General features: G+C 41.3%; 1 protein-coding gene across 4 annotated transcripts in view; it reads right to left on the minus strand.

The window, feature by feature from the left end:
* LOC117523829 (zinc finger MIZ domain-containing protein 1-like) overlaps positions 1-17,422 on the minus strand; it is a 259,273-nt gene that overhangs the window by 81,366 nt on the left and 160,485 nt on the right. For all 4 annotated transcript variants that reach the window (XM_034185439.1, XM_034185438.1, XM_034185436.1 and 1 more), the window contains one exon: positions 10,076-10,181. In XM_034185439.1, the coding sequence (XP_034041330.1) occupies positions 10,076-10,181 (106 nt within the window). The remainder of the gene's footprint in view (positions 1-10,075; positions 10,182-17,422) is intronic.

Here is a 17,422-nt window from a genome sequence, read left to right on the forward strand (position 1 = left end):
CATGGTTTGCCCTCTAAGCACTTGCTGGAACTATCAATATTCTACTTAACGTACATGACCATCAAGCATGTTGTACATCCTTTGATAACAATGCTGTCTTATTCAGTGACTCTGGGTGGAACCAAACCCATGACCTTCTTGCACCGAGGCACAAGTGCTAACCACTGCACCACCATATTGCCCATTCAATGGGATGAAGCTAACAGAAAAGCAACTGCACAGAAAGCTATCAGGGTAAGGGTTTGTTTGTTTGAATTGGTGACAAGGTCGCCTGGACTTTTTCACACTCTGTGTGCACCAGTCTGGTGTTTGCAAGCTGGAGCTGGGGTATCAACAGTTTTCTTTCTGTTCACCTTCTGGTTTAGCTGTGATTTTATCCCCGTTTGAGTCCTTCAAATTCCAATTTGTTATGTCTGTGTTGTGAAGGACAGACACAGGGGGGAGAAGACATGAAACCAAAATGAATATAAAAGTAACAATATACAACGCTACTATAAAGCTTATTTGATAAAAGCTAATTGAATTTAAAAGTAACTGAACAAGAAGATTATTCAACATAAATACTAAATATTAAGTAAACCAAAATAAATTAAGTAAATTCAAAGTGAACTGAATATTAAAATAAAATAATCTAAAACTAACAGTATAAACTTAACATAATGTAAATTGAAAAGCGAACTGAATCTAAAAGTGGCTGAATGCAAAGCTAACTGAATATAAAAATAAAGATAATAGTGGTCTAATGGTTCATAGTTTATCTGTCAACCGTACGGACTGCACCCCATATGATCTGTGGATTTATTACAAAGTTTACATAATAGTGACATGTACAGATAGTGCCATAGTGACTGCAGCTGACAGGGAAATTAAATTGTGAGGAGAGAAAAAAGCGGTGCATTCACATGAATGGAGTGTCATAAATGCAGACAGCCTGCGGCGCCTCGTGCTGCTCGCACTCCATTTAGAGACAGTTTGTATAGCCAGACACATGCTGTGGTCAAGCAGAGCAATGCTTACTAAAGCCACGGTCACACGCCACTAACGAAGGACACCAAAGCCAAAACAAAACGTTGACTTTCGGAGACACTGTTTAACCATCGTCCAGCTTCGTTCCTGTAGCTGGCGCTTCGTCAGAATTTTCAAACTGTTGAAAATGTGAATGAATCCTGACAACAACTTCAATTCGTCCGTATTCCGTTTTGCTTTCTGTCTTGACGGTTCCTCATTGTTTGGGTAGCTCTCGTACCGTCAGCGTTCCGTTTGATTGTTGTCCAAATTTGTCCAACCTCCCAAGTCTGACGTCTTGCTCGAACATTGACGATATCTGAATGAATCAATAACTAAAGATCCGATGAGCTAAACGTGACTCGTCCATGTGTGGGACGTTGTCATACAGAAACAATAGTGGCAAGAATGTTTTATCAACCACTTTAACTATTTACACACATTCGCATGCCATCTGTGGCTGGAGAGGCTGTGCGTGCACACACACAAACGGCTGTGCACCACAGACGGCTGTGCGCACGTTCGCATGCTGTTTGTGGCGAACATGTGTGTGCACACACGTTGTTGTTGTGAAGACAGATCTGTGTCAAGACAACCAGAACTCGCACTTGCAGGTGCTGTGGAGAGCGCATGTTGGCTGCAGACCTGATCACAGGCTGGTGCTCAGTCTGATACCCGTTGTCAAGCCGCATCATGATGAATGTTTTGTTTTGATTTTGTTTAAAGCGTCAAGGTCGCCGTTCACTTCGTTTTTCTTCTGTTAGTTTTGTTTTTGTTTCATTCTTTTATGCGCTCTGGACTCACAGGCTTTTTGGTGATGGGAGAGGTGCCGGCTCATTCGTCCACTTTTTCTCAACGATTTGTGACTTTGGGACTTTTTTCCTTCGTTCAGCGATCGCCGTGTGCAGTTTGAACCGGCCTTGAGAAATATCAGGAAGATGAGGACAAAATGCGCGCTGCTCTCGCTGAGCTCGATCTGTAAGTGTGTGTTGTGTCAACTTCAGCTGAGGGCTGGAGCTCAGAAAAAGTAGCATTTGCAGACTTTTACATTATTATAACAAAGTTCTAATTATAATGTTCTTATTATTGACATCCTGACTTTTTTGAAAAAGAATTTGAAGTTATAAACTCAGGTCTGCTTTGCTGTATCTTTTATTTTTTCAATTACTTTTTATGACGTTGATAAAGGCTATTTTTATTCACTAGTACTGCTCATATCGCAATTTAATATAACAAACTGTATTTAAAAATATTAAAATATTAAAATATTGTTTTCATTGTTCTTTAAGTTCTTTTTAAAAATTTGTCTCCACTTTTTCCTCTTTTTTTGCTGATACGAAGTTGGCATATACAAGGTTAATTTGATATTAACTGACTCACTGAATAGAAATAAAACAGGACAGAATGTCACAATGATCAATCAGGGACTCAGAGTTCATCTTCACCTGGCCCCAACACGACCTCTTAAAAACAATCCAGATGAATGAACAGAGAAAACTTAACGTGCCATTGTTCTTGTTTCTTGCCCGAGAGCTGAGAAGTACTTGGCAGCTGTGGAACAGAAAACCCTCGAGGCTTATGACAGCAGTAGGAAGTTGCCTTTTGTGTGGCTTTCGTTTGACAGACAGACTCAGTCATCGACAACACAAATATCTGACACAGAAACGAAACATGCACAACCAAAGCATTGTTGGACTGAAATATCAATTGAAAAGGGTGTGCCAAAGCCCCGAGGGGCAACTAGGGATGGTGTGTGTGTGTGGGGGGGGGGGGGGTACTGGGTGAGTCCTGAGGTTTGGGTGCCAGATCAGTCAACTCTGAACAAATGGAGGATTTAAATCATTTGCTCATCCGGTTTTGGCAAGAACAAAGTCCACAGTACTTGGAAGTACAACAGTAGTGCTGGCTTTCAGCTGGGATACGACAAAACTGCATAAAGCAAACAAATTAAAAAGCAAGAGATAGACAACATAATCGTCAAGAAGCTGCTAATGCATCTAAAGTATCTGGCCATGTCAGTGAAACTAATAGGGAAGGTTGAAGGTAGTTTGGAATTGTAAAGAGGATACATCATCAAAGGAAAAGTCCCTCAGATTGTCAGAGGATTGTCCCCACTGCTCCAAATAAAGCTTTTTTTCCTGTTAATAATTCAGCACACTGATCCTACTTGATAAGATAAGACTTTATTGTCAGTGTAGTTATGCAACAAAACTTTGTTTGGTATCTCAGAGAGGCCGGCAGCAATAATAAAATAAAAATACAATTAAGTAAAATCATTAATTCATCATCATTTTTTTATCTTTATCATTTTTTTTTAACTGGACCATGAGTCTGAAATAAAGCTATCAATCAATCAATTAAAAAAAGTGCAATGTAAACAGGTGTTGCACAGTAAGTACGGCACCAAATTTACTAGTTGTGCTGACAGTCCTGAATGTAAGTGATCAGTGCGTTTGCAGAAGCTTTGGGAAGGAGCACATTGCAAGCGTAACACAGGCTGGTCTCTTTACTGTCATCACTGTTTGTAGTCTTTTGCCCAATGTAAGGGGGACAAACACTTTAGCCTTGTTTCCACTGATCTGGGTTGGTACACCGCGGTATGATACGCTTTGGAACGGTTAAGCGTGGCTTGGCTTGCGTTTTCACTGCCAGCAGTACCGTTTGTTTGGTAAGTGGAGCATGGTAGATGTTGACATGCAAGTTATCGAGATGGGCAGCGTGATGTTATATCGTTAATCCTCCGCCATGATTACCAGGAAAGTCTGCACCTCTTTGGTGACCAAGCTTGGCTGCTTTTTGCTGACATGCTTTGTTGTGTAGATATTTAAAATGCTGCATATATTTTCGACAGGAGTCTGTATAGTGCAGAAGCTGCTGCAGGGTGATGACGCGTTCCTATGTTGCTATGAGTCAATCAGTAGACAGCAGTGGGTTAGGTTAGGTTTTCTCCCGTTTGTTACCGTTTCATTATTTTGGTAACCCAAGCAAAGGGTGCGGTACGAGTCGTTATTTTGGTACCCATCCCTAAATCTGAATGTCGAAATGCACAAAATAGGGTTCCATACCATGCTGTGCCATACCGACCAGGACCGCTTGGTGGAAACAAGGCTTTTGTGACCCCAGGTGGGTTGAGTCCTTGATAATGGTGCTAGTCTTCTTACGCAGATGGCTTGCATAAACTGTGTCCAGGTTTGGGTGCTTGATTCCCGCAATCTTTTGTGCAGACTTAGCTATTCGGGCCAAGTCTGTCCAAATCTCTGCAGTGCAGTTCGTGAACCACACTGTGAGGCAATAACATATAGTAAAACTTTCTCTAAAAGAAAAGCTTCTGCTGAGCTTTTTTCATCGGGCGTGATGTGTTCATGTCAGGTCCATTGTGATGTAGAGCCCCAGGAGATGTCATGATGTCACTGACACTTTCCACCATTTATTGGGGTATTGGGGGTTTGTTAAGTGTCAGTTTCCTGGTTCTCCTGAAGTCCATAATGATGTCCTTTGTTTTAGTAGTGTTCAAAACCAGATTATTTTCCAAACACTGTCCGACTAGATGTTGAACCTCCTCTCTGTAGAGTGTCTAGTTATTTATTACCTGATATCAGTCCCACTATGGCAGAAATTAATATAAAAGTCTCAAAGGTTGACTGGGTTAGTAGCAAATGAAGCTTACACCTTCCTTTGATTCTAAACACAGTGCAAAGATTGAGGGAAAGAAGGGAGTTCAAAGAGGAAACCAGCCAGGGTGAGAAAACCAAACAAGTAAAATTTACACGAGACAGAAGCATGCTGTTGTTGGACATAAGCAAGATTTTAAGTTGTGTGTTATGTGTCTCTGTTAACACAGCTGTTGTTCCTTTCCTAATATGAAACAATACATGAACACTTTGGCGCACTCTGCTGACTGACAGATTAACACTCCCCCCACCAACTAACTGAAAAGTTAACTGTGGCAATGTTAAACTGATAAACATTCTTGATTTTTTTTTTTTGTGGAAACTATTTATATTTATATTATTTAGAATTTTTAGAATTTTAGAATTTTTAGCATTTAGAATTTTTGGGGAATGTGCAGAAGATTTGGTGGCGTAACAACAGGAAAGGAAAACAATGATTGTGTTACCAATATTTAAAATATATGTTACTGAGTTGGAACATTAAAAAAAATATATAGTTCCTGAATTCAATGTGGTTCTTGGTGATATATCAACCATTTCTGGACACAAGCCAAAATAACATCCAAAACAAGGGTGTAAAGTTTTGAAGGGAAACTCGAGCAGCTTGTCTGTGTTTATCCACATTTGTACGATGTTGCCACAAGATTCATAGTTAAAAATACTTTTGTTGGACACACTGGAGTGCCAACACCATTTTCTGTTGTCAGCCACAAATAATGTGGTGCTAATTTGCCTCCTAGTGGACACAGATGCTAACCCTTCTGCCAAACAACTTTTCACACACATACAAACACACACACACACGTTTTCATGACATATCAGGACATATGACAGAAATGTGAAAAATGGGAACATGTCTTTCCCAAGGTCCTAGAGGCCTGGGAATCAAACTGATTCTGACCCATGCTTACAGGAATATGTCCATCTGTTGAGGTTTTGGCTAAGGCTATATTTTGGTCAAACCTGATTTTTATGCTACATATGAGGACACAGTCAGGTTTATGTGACTCATGAGTACAATCACATCATATTGAAAGTGTGTGAAAAGTGTGTTAAGTTCCGAAAGTGGCCACTAGGTAGTGAAATTGAAGATAAGCAAAAGCAATAAATGCACTTACACACTTATTGTCCAAAAAATTGATATTTTAGGACCTCAGAGATTTTTGGTCTGTGAGCATGTTGAAAGGTCTAGAATGCTTTAGAGTGGCTGGAAAAATGAGGACCTGGAAAATGTCCTCATTTTTCAGAGTGTCCTGGTAAAATGTCCTGAATTGTTATGAAAAGAAGTGTGCGCGCGCGCACACACACACACACACACACACACACACACACACACACACACACACACACACACACACACACACACACACACACACACACACACACACACACACACACACACACACACACACAAAATCATCAGCTGAGTTTTAAATGAACCTAAGCTGTGAATCTCTAAAAAAGGGGTTGAAATAATTGCTTTATCAATTTCCTGTTTAAGTGATGCGTCGGCGTGATGGATCTGCAGTCTAAAGAGCCCGGCTCTTCCCCCGAGGAGCTCACAGAGAGCATCCCAGACTCCTTGGCCCTCGTCTGGGCTCTCAGGTGTCAGATTTACGGCCCTCTGTCGCCATGCAGGCGGCTAGCAGATTGTGCTGGTGCTGCACTGTTAGACACACAATCATGCATGCACATGCGCACGAGCACTGTAAAAAAACACAGACATATATAGGGATGGAACTGAAAGTGCAGTGAAAAGGCTATGCTCCTCTTCAGCTCTGTTATTGCATTTGTATAAGTGCCTGTGTGTGTATGCCTGAGTTCAAGTGGGCATCACGTCCCTTCTGTCGCCGCGCCGTCTGCTTTCTCAGACGCACGTCCTTGTAACGAAGAGAAGACGGACACTCTGTGAGTAAGATCTGCCTTGAGTCACAGCTGCCTCCCACCCCGACAGCCTGCCTGCCTGCCTCTGTTGATTACTTGCCGCATTGTATCGCACATCCCTCACCCCGTGTAATTACGCTGCAGTTCCCATTTGTCCACTGTGCATAAACAGCCTTTTCCTGAAACCCAGCGCTGTCTTCTATTAGATCCCAGACCCATCAGCGGGCCTGAAGATGATTCCGACTGTCAGTTGGCCCAGGCAGACAGCCAGCCCGAGTCGTGCCTGCACAACAATCACATTATCCCAACACAGGAACACAGACAGAGAGAGAAATACAGCAATCAATACTGTGCACTGACGTCTGTCTGCTCACTTAAGTTCCTCCCAACAACATGCTTCCCACCACAGCTGAAAGCGGATATTCGGTGTGAGCGAATGCTCATATTGCGCCACGTGAACACAAAACAGCAGAAAGCAGTACAATTCTGCTCATGTGTCTCTGCATATTCCGTTGCAACAAGCTGCTGATTGTGTGAGATGTTGTGGGGTAAGGTTTCAGAACTTTGGTGTCAGTATACAGTTCCTGCACTTCCTGTTACGAAACAGTGGCGGCCTTGTCAGAAAAACAAAGAAATCAGACAGTTTAATCAAATATTTGTCTCTTGCTACTCCAGCTTATGCAACAGAGGTTTCATGTGTGTTTTGACTGATCGGCTACAGCTTTGTCAGATGTCTGAGAGGTGGAGCGAACGGTCCAGTGCACATCAATAACACCTCTCCAGTCATCCATCTCTCTCTCCCATGCCTCTGGGATATCTCTCTTTGACAAATGTATTTGACGAAGATTCTTCTGTAGATCGAATTAGTGTTTTTCTCCACCTCACTACCTGTATGCATGCATGCTGTACATATGTGAGCGTGCACGCTGTTGGATAGTCTTTCTGTGAGGCTACCACCTGGACAGCACTTCACAGCAGCCCATTAACGTTTAATGGAAACTAAAAATATCTCTTATTAAAATGCTCTGTGGGCAATTCATGTGAATGTTCATGTTTGCAGAAGTTACATTTGCAGGCATTACTTTTAAAGCTACAGTGTGTAGGATTTAGTGTCATCTAGTGGTGAGGGTGCAGACTGTGTTATTCCTTTGCTGGTCACAACATTGTTACCCTTCACATTTTTGCTTATTTGATGATGGGGATTCATGCTGCTTTCATTGTGTTGTGATAAGCAATATGTATCATCCTCCATTTTACAAAAAACAGGGTTCTCAAACTCATCCGCTTGTGCTAGTAACCAGTACTCTAGTTGTTTCTTCAATTTTCTGGTTGCGTTGTAAAATGCAAAAGTCAAAATAAGCATGCCCCTTTTGGGCTACTGTATCAACATGGCAGTGCAACATGGCATCGTCCATAAGGGGACCCACTCCAATGCTGTTATGAAGGGCTGATTCTAAGCTAATCAAAACACATCAATTAATTGTGGCAGGTAATTAAATACACACTATGATGTTATGAATGCTATATTTGATTTTTGCTATCTATCTATAAAACAAGATGCGTCTGTGTGTGTGTGTGTGTGTGTGGCTCACATATCTCTCTGACTGTTTGTCAGATCAGCCTCAGCTTTCGGACATAGTTTGCGCTTGGCACGATGATGTGCATGCTTTATTATGAAAATTTTGGGGATTAATTTTCAAAACCTTTTTTTGAAGTCATCATCATTACTGGCAAAAGGCGGAATGTTCTCACGCGCCAAGTTCGACAAAGATTGTTGACAAAGATGAGTCACTCTCTACCTTAAAGAGATGCCTATCTCTAACGCGTTCACGGGGGGAGAGATGGAAGAAATAAATTAAAGAAATAAATAATACACATACACTCTGAGAGATATGCAAGCCACAGACACACAGACAGACACTGCTTGCTTTATTATCACAAGGCGGAACGTTCTCACGTACCAGCTTCGACACACGTCTTCAACAAAGCTCCCAGTTTTCTATAGGAATACATACTTCCTACGGGCACTGCACTAGTACACCTAAATCCAATGCACTGTTGCTTTGCATCTCGCAAGTGTCACTTATATATACACTCAACAACATATAAATGCAACACTTTTGATTTGTTCCCATTTTTCACACAATAAAGTTACAGTATGTAGGATTTAGGGGTGTTTATGAGCAGAAACTGAATATAGCATTCTGCTCAGTACTAACTGTATTCAAGAAGGACCCCTAATGTCATTGTACATACAATGAAACACATACAATGAAATTTATCATCTGCCTTTAAGCTGTCACAATTACAGTTAGACACAACAAACCAATGTACGTTCATAAGCTTAGAGTGACTCCATCACAGCAATATAGGAGTGCGTCCCCTCACAGAGGCTGCCATGTTGCACCACCATGTTGGTACAGTAGTTCAAATGGCACATATTTACTTTGCCTTTTGCATATTGAGGTGCCCCCATGGTCAAAGAAGCAAAATGTGCAGGGAACTAAAATAGTGACTGGCAACAGTGTAATGTAATTGGCAACATCACCACTAGATGACACCAAATTTGATATACTGCCTTCAAAAGCCAAATGTCTGAGATGTCTTCTATGCAGACACAAGCTTATTTTCCTTGGATTATGCTCACAAATGTATTAAAAATCTGTGTTCATGACCACCTCACTTTTGCCAAGATGGCAGGTGTGACATATCAAGATGCTAATTAAACAGCATGATTACTGCACAGATTGGACCAATTCAAGGACATATTAAATGCTATAGATTGTGGCATGCCACAGATGTCGCAATTTTTCAGGGATTGCACGATCAGCGTGCTTGCTCAACAACATCCATCAGAGATGTGGACTATGAACAATTGTGTAAGGACAAATTGTGTACCATTAGCCGCCTCTAATGTAGCTTCCAACCCTGTAGCTTCACAACTGCAGACCAGGTGTAACCACATCAGCCCAGGACATCCACATCCTGGGATTCTTCATCTAATAAAGATCTTTTTTCAAGATCAACTTCACATTTCAGTCTAACCTTTTATGGTGACTGGTCCAAGGTACGTCTGGGCAATAATCATGCTGTTTAATCAGCATCTTGATGTGTCTAACCTGTTAGGTGAATGGATTATGCTGGCAAAGGTGAAACTCTCACTAACACAGATTTTCCATGATTTGCATGCACAGAACTCAGAGCTTTTACTTCAGCTCATTAAAAACTAAACTGTTGCATTCATATTTTTGTTTAGCATGTGATAATCGCTAATAAAGCATCCTTATATTTGCAAAGTGCTCAAAATACATGCAGCCTCACCGTGCGCTCATGGCTCACCAGAATAGCGGAAGACGGAAACACTGATCGGATCACAAAATCTTTGTTCTCTTCCACAAAAGCACAGCAGGAAGAATAACACTACGTATGTCCACTGTGATTTATGTAAACATCATTAACTATGAAGATGGATGTGCATGCAAGAGCTGCCATTTTAGGAAGCTAATGGCTTTTACCCGCAGACTTGGGAGTGAATTTGTCCCTGTTAGCGGCGCACACGGCCAGCAACCTGTAGCCCAGGTCCAAGTCGAAGCCCTGCTGAGCAGCAACACGGCTCACCACCTGCAGAAACAAGATTAGCATTAGATCAAATGTTTCCTCTTAAAAAGGGAGCCAAAGTGAAAAGATCAATCTTCATTACGTTTTATCCTTTTGCTTTCCTAATAGTGTTTCATCATGAAATTTTGGACCGCTGAACTCTACTTAGCTATCGGCCTGAACAGACAGCACATCTGTAGTGAGACGTGCCACAAAAACAGACACAGTAAGATTGATGTGGAGTTTGGACTCGAGATTGCTCCAGTAATCCAAAAACGAGCCAGGTGAGTGCATGGAAATCCAAAAGAGGCAAAACAGCACAACATCAGTCACTTTGCAGACACGAGGAAATTAGGAAACATTCCTACTGTGCCACTGAAACTAATGCCTTTGGAAATCGTCAATGCTCACTTCACTTCGATGACGCACACCACTTTACAAATCTAAGTTCTGTGCAAACCTGGAATGCATCATCCTGGTGCTCCAAATGCAGCGCTTACAGCTAATTTCCATCAAACTTGACATTTGGATGAAGGTCAACCCAAGAATTATCATTATATGGTTAATAATGGTTAAGGTAACTGGGTCAACATTCTTTGTTCACCAAACCTGGCACAGGTGTGTTATGGGATTGTCCAGGTGAGAGCAAATTTGTCAGAGGTCAATCAATGGAATCAGGGACATATGGGTCAAAGGTGAAAAGGTTAATCATTTTGGGTCAAGATCATGTCTGCCTGTCTGTTAGCTGTGCTACTCCTCCGAGATACAATGAAGGCTGACCCGAAATTGCCCTTTAATAATCAATTTTGGCAAATGTCAAGGAATTTATTTTTCAACCTCATTTGGACTAAATCTTTCACACATTTTGGTGGATTCAAGAACTGCCCCGGCAAACTCAGCCAGATGTCAATCAAATCACTTAGGTGAAAGTCAAGGTCACTGAGGTGAAATGTTAAATGCCATTCATCCCTTACTGTCTTCATGCCTATTTGTACTATTATTACCAAGTACTGTTAAGGAGGGAACCCTAAATTAACAGGAACTGACCTATAGGGGGCGATGGACACGTATTAGAAGGTAATGACAACATCGAAAGTCACATGTTGTGACATAAACTGTCTTCCTAGTCAGTGTTTCATATTATGTTTGTGACTTTATTATAAGTGTGTGCAAGTTTGTTGTTATGTTTTACATCTGTAAACGGAGTGCTTCTTCTCCCGATACACTCGCACCCAGGCGTATGTGCAGACGTCTGCCCAGAGGAATGTTTGTGTACCGCTGATGATTATCTGAACTCTGTGCTTGGAGAAGCTGCTCTCACAGCACAGAACGCGTCGCATGTTCTGCAGCAATCAGCACAGTTGCTAGAATATTAAATAAACATCTGAAATAAGATGTGTTATTTTAATTACCACTCCGTACAGTTGCTCTCTGTGTGTGTATGTGTGTGTGTGTGGGTGAGCATGCAAGGTTCTGTTTGTAGAAGAGCATTTAACCTACTTTCATATGATTAATGAAGTCATCAATCAAGAATCCACTTGTTTTCTTTTTCTCCAGGCTTTATCCTTAAATGTTTCTTTCAGAAAGAAGTGTATTTTCCCACAGACCCTCCCACTCAAATCCACAACTTGAAAAATGGTAAGCTTGCATACTACGCCCGCCCCGCCCCCCCACACATACACACAAAACAATATGAGAATAACAATGAAAAGAAATGATTCCCAAAGTGTGGGTCGCCACCCCCGGATGGCCCGTGAAAATACTGCAGGTGGTTCTACATCACGCCTCGCTGGCTAATTCCAGTTTTGTTTGGGTGCAATAGATTTGTAGTGTGTGCCCTAACTACAAAACTACTTTTCCTCAATTCAGGCATAAGAATACTCCACGGATCTACATACAGGAGAATTGGAGGATCCTGAAAGTGTACAACAACGGCCATCCACAGAATGGCAGCGCGTGCCATTGTTGTTAGCATTTGAATTGTAACACTGGCAACAATTTCTGTAACGGATGAAATTGTGTCCAATATTTCAACTTACGTGACACCGTCGGATGCAGAAATTCTGCAAAAACAGCTTACTGAGCTGAGGGGTGATAAGAGATGGAAAACGTTTCTTGATCCCTACAAAATTCCAATGGAGAACATTGATACACTGATTGGGTCCAGATTTATATTTATTCAACCTAATGGTGATTTTAAAAAATGACAAAAGCTTGGAGGCTTAATGATTTTTACTGATTTATTTTTGAGTATGCATTTGGCTACATCTGCATGCTGAAAGCGGACATATTAAAGAATGTCGCACATTATTCACTACAAATGAGATTAGTTATATGAAAGGGCAACATTCATGACAGAAAGCACACCCTTGATAACGTGATCTCTACAAACACGCCGTCCATCGTCACCGTGACTTGAGTCTCTCCTGTTGTATTCCCCTCGCAAAACCCTTTGGAATTATGTAAAACTTCTTGCCCATTTGTTTCTTTGTGTCCCTATTTGTACACCTGTAAAAGATGCATTCCCTCCCCATTGACCGTTTTCACGATGATCGCTAAAACGTGTGCATTCATGTGTAAACACTCATGGTTATGGTAACTGCACATTAGCTGTGTGGACGTCCACGCTATTTTAGGAGTGGGATATCCCCAGAAGTGACACTCCATCAAATTGTCCTTTTTCCGAGATAGTGGGACACTGATGTCCTGCTGTCATTATGGCGAAGTAGTTAGATTCTGGTTAATCGACCTAACTGTACAGCTGTTGTCTAGGGTGACATGGGCGTGCTCCGACGGTGTCGTGTCAGATGGTTGCCTAAAATCTAACTACAATAACCAATAGAAATGCGCCTTATCCAGCACCTAAAAATGCTATCAATCACCATAATTGCAGCAATGCACCAGACCCGTACAGTTGTGGACACATGCGGATTTGCAGAGAATTGTCATGCCTGTAAATCTTCTCAAAAGCTGAAATGTCACAAGTCTTTTCCCCTTCAAATCTGAGAATAAGCAGATCTCTAGCTGTAAATTTCTCATCAACCTTTTGTGTTAATGACTTCAAACGAGTGGGAACGTTTTCTGGACATGAACCAAAAGCCTCTCGGGCTCTAATACAGATGTTAAATGTGATGCTGAGTGAGAAGAAGCAATACTGAGGAAACGTGGAGTAAATCACTATCAAAAGAGCGACCTCTGTGCTTTTATCTGCTAACAGATGACAACTTGTCTGCTCACCGTGACCTCAAAACACACATTACTGTTAACAGGGCCAGCGGTGGAGCCTTTCAAAGCTCCCAGCCATCGTAAAGCTGCCTCCTTCACACGCAAAATGAGAAAAACGTGTAGATCGTGTCTTTAAATGGGTTTTATAGCCGTTTTAATTGAGAGCTAAAATACAGTACAAATCTTGTTTAAAGTAAATCCTTATTATTTATGAAATAACTGCAGCTGTTCAGTTGGCACAAGGAGGCGGTTCATTGGTTGAAGATATTATGATGCGTCCAATGGTTCTGACAGCCGTTAGAATCATGTTTTTGTCAAATGTTAAATTTTCTGCCTGCTGTCTGAAGAAGGCAGGCAGCCAGACGGCAGCATAGATACAACAGATTTTACAGCGTTTTAACTCTCAAGCCTGTTTTACATTAATCTCGCTGCAAGTCTGTGCAGACAGGCCTGAATGAGTGTCAATATGAAAACAGTGGGACTGAGTCCGTTGTGGAGGTTTGTTTCTGCTTTTTTTTTTTTTTTTGGTGGTAAGTCAGTCTGCAGTTCCTAGTGAACGATGTCAGCAGCAGATGAAAAAACCACAGCACTCGTGGCAGTTACACCGCACTAAAAACTACAGCAGACACAAAAACAACCCATGTCTCTTGATTCAGTGAAGTATACATGAGGATGAGTGAAGGACATTTTGGCAATGAAAGTTTCAGACCAGGACATTTGCACCCCCCCAAAAAATGCTGTAATGTGAATGTTTCTGCCAGACATTATATATTTCAATTAGATTTAATGTATTTACAAAGCCCCAAATCACAACATAAGTCGCCCTGAGATGCTTCACAAGATCAAACCAAAAGTGTCTGGCACACAATGATGAATTGAGGAAACATATGAGTAACATAGGCAAAATTGTGATATCTGTTCGTGCCCGATTTTATACTGTACAAATCTTTCTCATTGGTTAAATGCCTTCCTTGTCATTTGATGTCTGCCAAGGCCGTCGGAAAGTTTTGTGAGTGCTCAAAACTTTGTGCGAATATCAGACGGAGGCCTTTCTTGGCGGTTACAGGTTTGTTTACAGTTTTGTCCTCTACTTGTTTGTTACTTCTATGATACTCACGCGTTCATATCCTGTGGCTGACTAATGCTTCAAACTGGGCTTCTGATTGGCCAAAGCTCCAGTGCAGGGTGTGAATTTAGCATGAGGAAAGACAGGACAGTTCCTGATGCAGTAACATACAGCACGGCTGTTCATTTAGCTGTCAGAGTGAAGACAAAGACAGGGCAGCTGTGTGCATTTTTATCTGGAGAACATAGTGCACCCAGTGGATACTCTTAGCGAGAAGGTGCCACAGAGAAAAAAGGTCATTTGCTGCCCTCGCTGCTGCAGATGCACTGAATGGTGCCACAGTAGAGAAGACGCTGTCAGCACACAAACGTAGTGAGGAAGTATGATGTCATAATCCCTGAGCGAGCCAGATTCTAGCCTCATTTGTTTTCAGTTCTCGGCAAATCCCGCTCAAATCCAGCTCCCTCCAGTGCATATATGTCTTGAAAATGGGAAACTCATTCTGCTGAATGTGGCTCTTTGTGTTGTCAGTGGGAATCTGATGTTATCTGTCCATCAGAGCCCCAAATCCACCGACGGCCAATGGATTAAGTGATATTTGCCACTGGAAAAATGATTTTAATACATTACTAATCAGTTTACTCAATCTGTTATAGTGTGAAAACACCCTTACCAACCGATCTCTCACACTCTTATTGAGCAGTAACCCTTAAGGCCCCCTGACACTTGCAAGACTTTGATCTGCGTAGCTGCATGCACTCTGTCGTGCACGGAAGTAAACTTTTCTCAAACTCATTGTAAACCAGTGTAAACTGTGCATGGCTTCATGCACATGCGCAAAGAAAATTTTGAAATGTTCAAAATCTCCATCACGCATTAATGACATGAACTTCAAGTAAACATTGCGCAAACAAGTCAAAAACACTGCATGTGAGTGCGAGTGATTGCATCAGCGCAATGCATCAGAGCACAGCTCGTCTGATCGATTATAACGAGATGTTAAATCTGTAATAAACATACTTTTACAGCTGCTCACAAGAAGGAATGAACATGCAACTGTTTTACCAAGCTATTACAGTATAAACATGACAAAAATGACCTTTTTAGATGGCTCCAAATGCTTTTTCCACTTCGTTCAGCGTTCAGAGAAAAGCTTCAGCTGGAACAGTCTGCTATAACTCCAGAAGCGATGAGAGACGTTTTCAACAGCCAACTCTAAGAGAAAATGATTAATCCGCTAAGAAATAATTATTTCATATATGCAGCGTCCACCGCACAGCGCATGGCAGCCATTGGACCAAATCACGGCATCCAGCTGGGAACACAGCGGGTGGGATCATCATGACGATGTGCGTGCAAGTGCACGGATCAAAATCGTGCAAGTGTCAGGGCACCTTATCACTTAAAGTGCCTTGACACTTGCATGCATTTAACTCCTGCAATGTCATGCAAATTGTTGTGCCAATGTGTCCCGCTGTGCTCCATTGGAATCTGTGCTTTCTACTGCTGGATGCTGTTTTATATAAAATAATTATTTTGGAGCAGACTAAAACACCTCTAATCGCTTCTGGAATCACAGAGGAATTTTCTACAGATGCAGCCTTTTTTTTCACTCTCTCGTGCGCTTCATGAAGTGGAGAATTTGCGATTGTCTAAAAAGTAATTATTTGTTATATTTATATTGTAATGGCTTGGTAAAACAGTTGCATGTTCATTCCTTCTTATGAGTCGTTCAGATGAGCTGCACTGTGCTGATGCAATGACTTGTACTCACACTGCTTTTTAACTGTTTGTGTAATGTTCATGTGAAGTTCACATAATTAATGCGTGACAGAGATTTTGAACATTTCAACATTTTCTTTGCGCACTTGCATGAAGCTGTGCATAGTTTACAAGTTTACTCTCCTGCGTGGCAGAGTGCGTGCAAGTGCGCGGATCAAATTCATGCAAGTGTCAGGGCACCCTAAGACCAAACAATCTGTCAGAAGAATATTTACACACCTTTGTGACATCATTGGCCTTCTGTACGTGACAAAACAAAAATGTATTTAAGCTTTCCCTGACCAAAGAACAGTCTTTATAATCAATATCATTAGCAGCTACCCATTACTTTGTGAGATCTTGTCAGTTATCAAACAGACAAACAAAACAATGGTGAAAACCTCACTGTTCGCAGTCTTATTCAATAAAAATTAGGTTTTTGCAGCCAAAAAATAGGACTACTTCAATCTATTGCAAGTTTACTGTATAATGCGGGATAATCTTGTGGGTCTTTAACAATAATATAGTAGTAATAATAATAATAATAATAACAATAAATAAATAGACAGATAAGAAATGGTGTGGCCATAATTGGCTAGTTTGTGGGCTACTTCCACAGTTTGATGTCATTTATGTCAGTTTTTACAATTAGGGTTTGGTTTACAATATTTCATTCAGTCGTTTCAGCGGGATTGAATTCAAAGAGGAACAATCTGATTACAATATTACGATTCTTTGATATGATATAGTATTGTAGGTAACCATGAGAAGGGGAAAAATCCTTGAAAGACTACACAGACGTGTGCTATAACTCTACAGATAAGAAGCTATTTGCTTTCTCAAGCTGATGAAACAACTTAGCAGATGGAAACAGCCCCATGCTGAGCAGGATCTCAGTGGTGGGCTCCATTGTATAGCTCTTTATCAGCCTTTAAGAGGCTTTCATTGTGATTTGCATGTTAATGAGCATTTATCTGTTTGCTCACGCTACCTCTTCAAGAGACGACACTGTTCCTTCAGTTTTTCAACACTGAGCTCAGTGATAAACATATAAGTCTCCTGCACCCATGCAAATACATATTTGTGTTGGTTTACTCACACACTTGTGCAGGTCAGGTATCTCACTCTGTGCCAGAATCAATGAGTAATAACTGACAGGGGACAGCCAGAGGTGACTGGCGACCCACAGACCTGGTTAAGCCTCTTTCTCAGG

The sequence above is a fragment of the Thalassophryne amazonica genome, chromosome 13 (genome assembly GCF_902500255.1).
Source record: "Thalassophryne amazonica chromosome 13, fThaAma1.1, whole genome shotgun sequence".
In the NCBI taxonomy this organism is placed as follows: Eukaryota; Metazoa; Chordata; class Actinopteri; order Batrachoidiformes; family Batrachoididae; genus Thalassophryne; species Thalassophryne amazonica.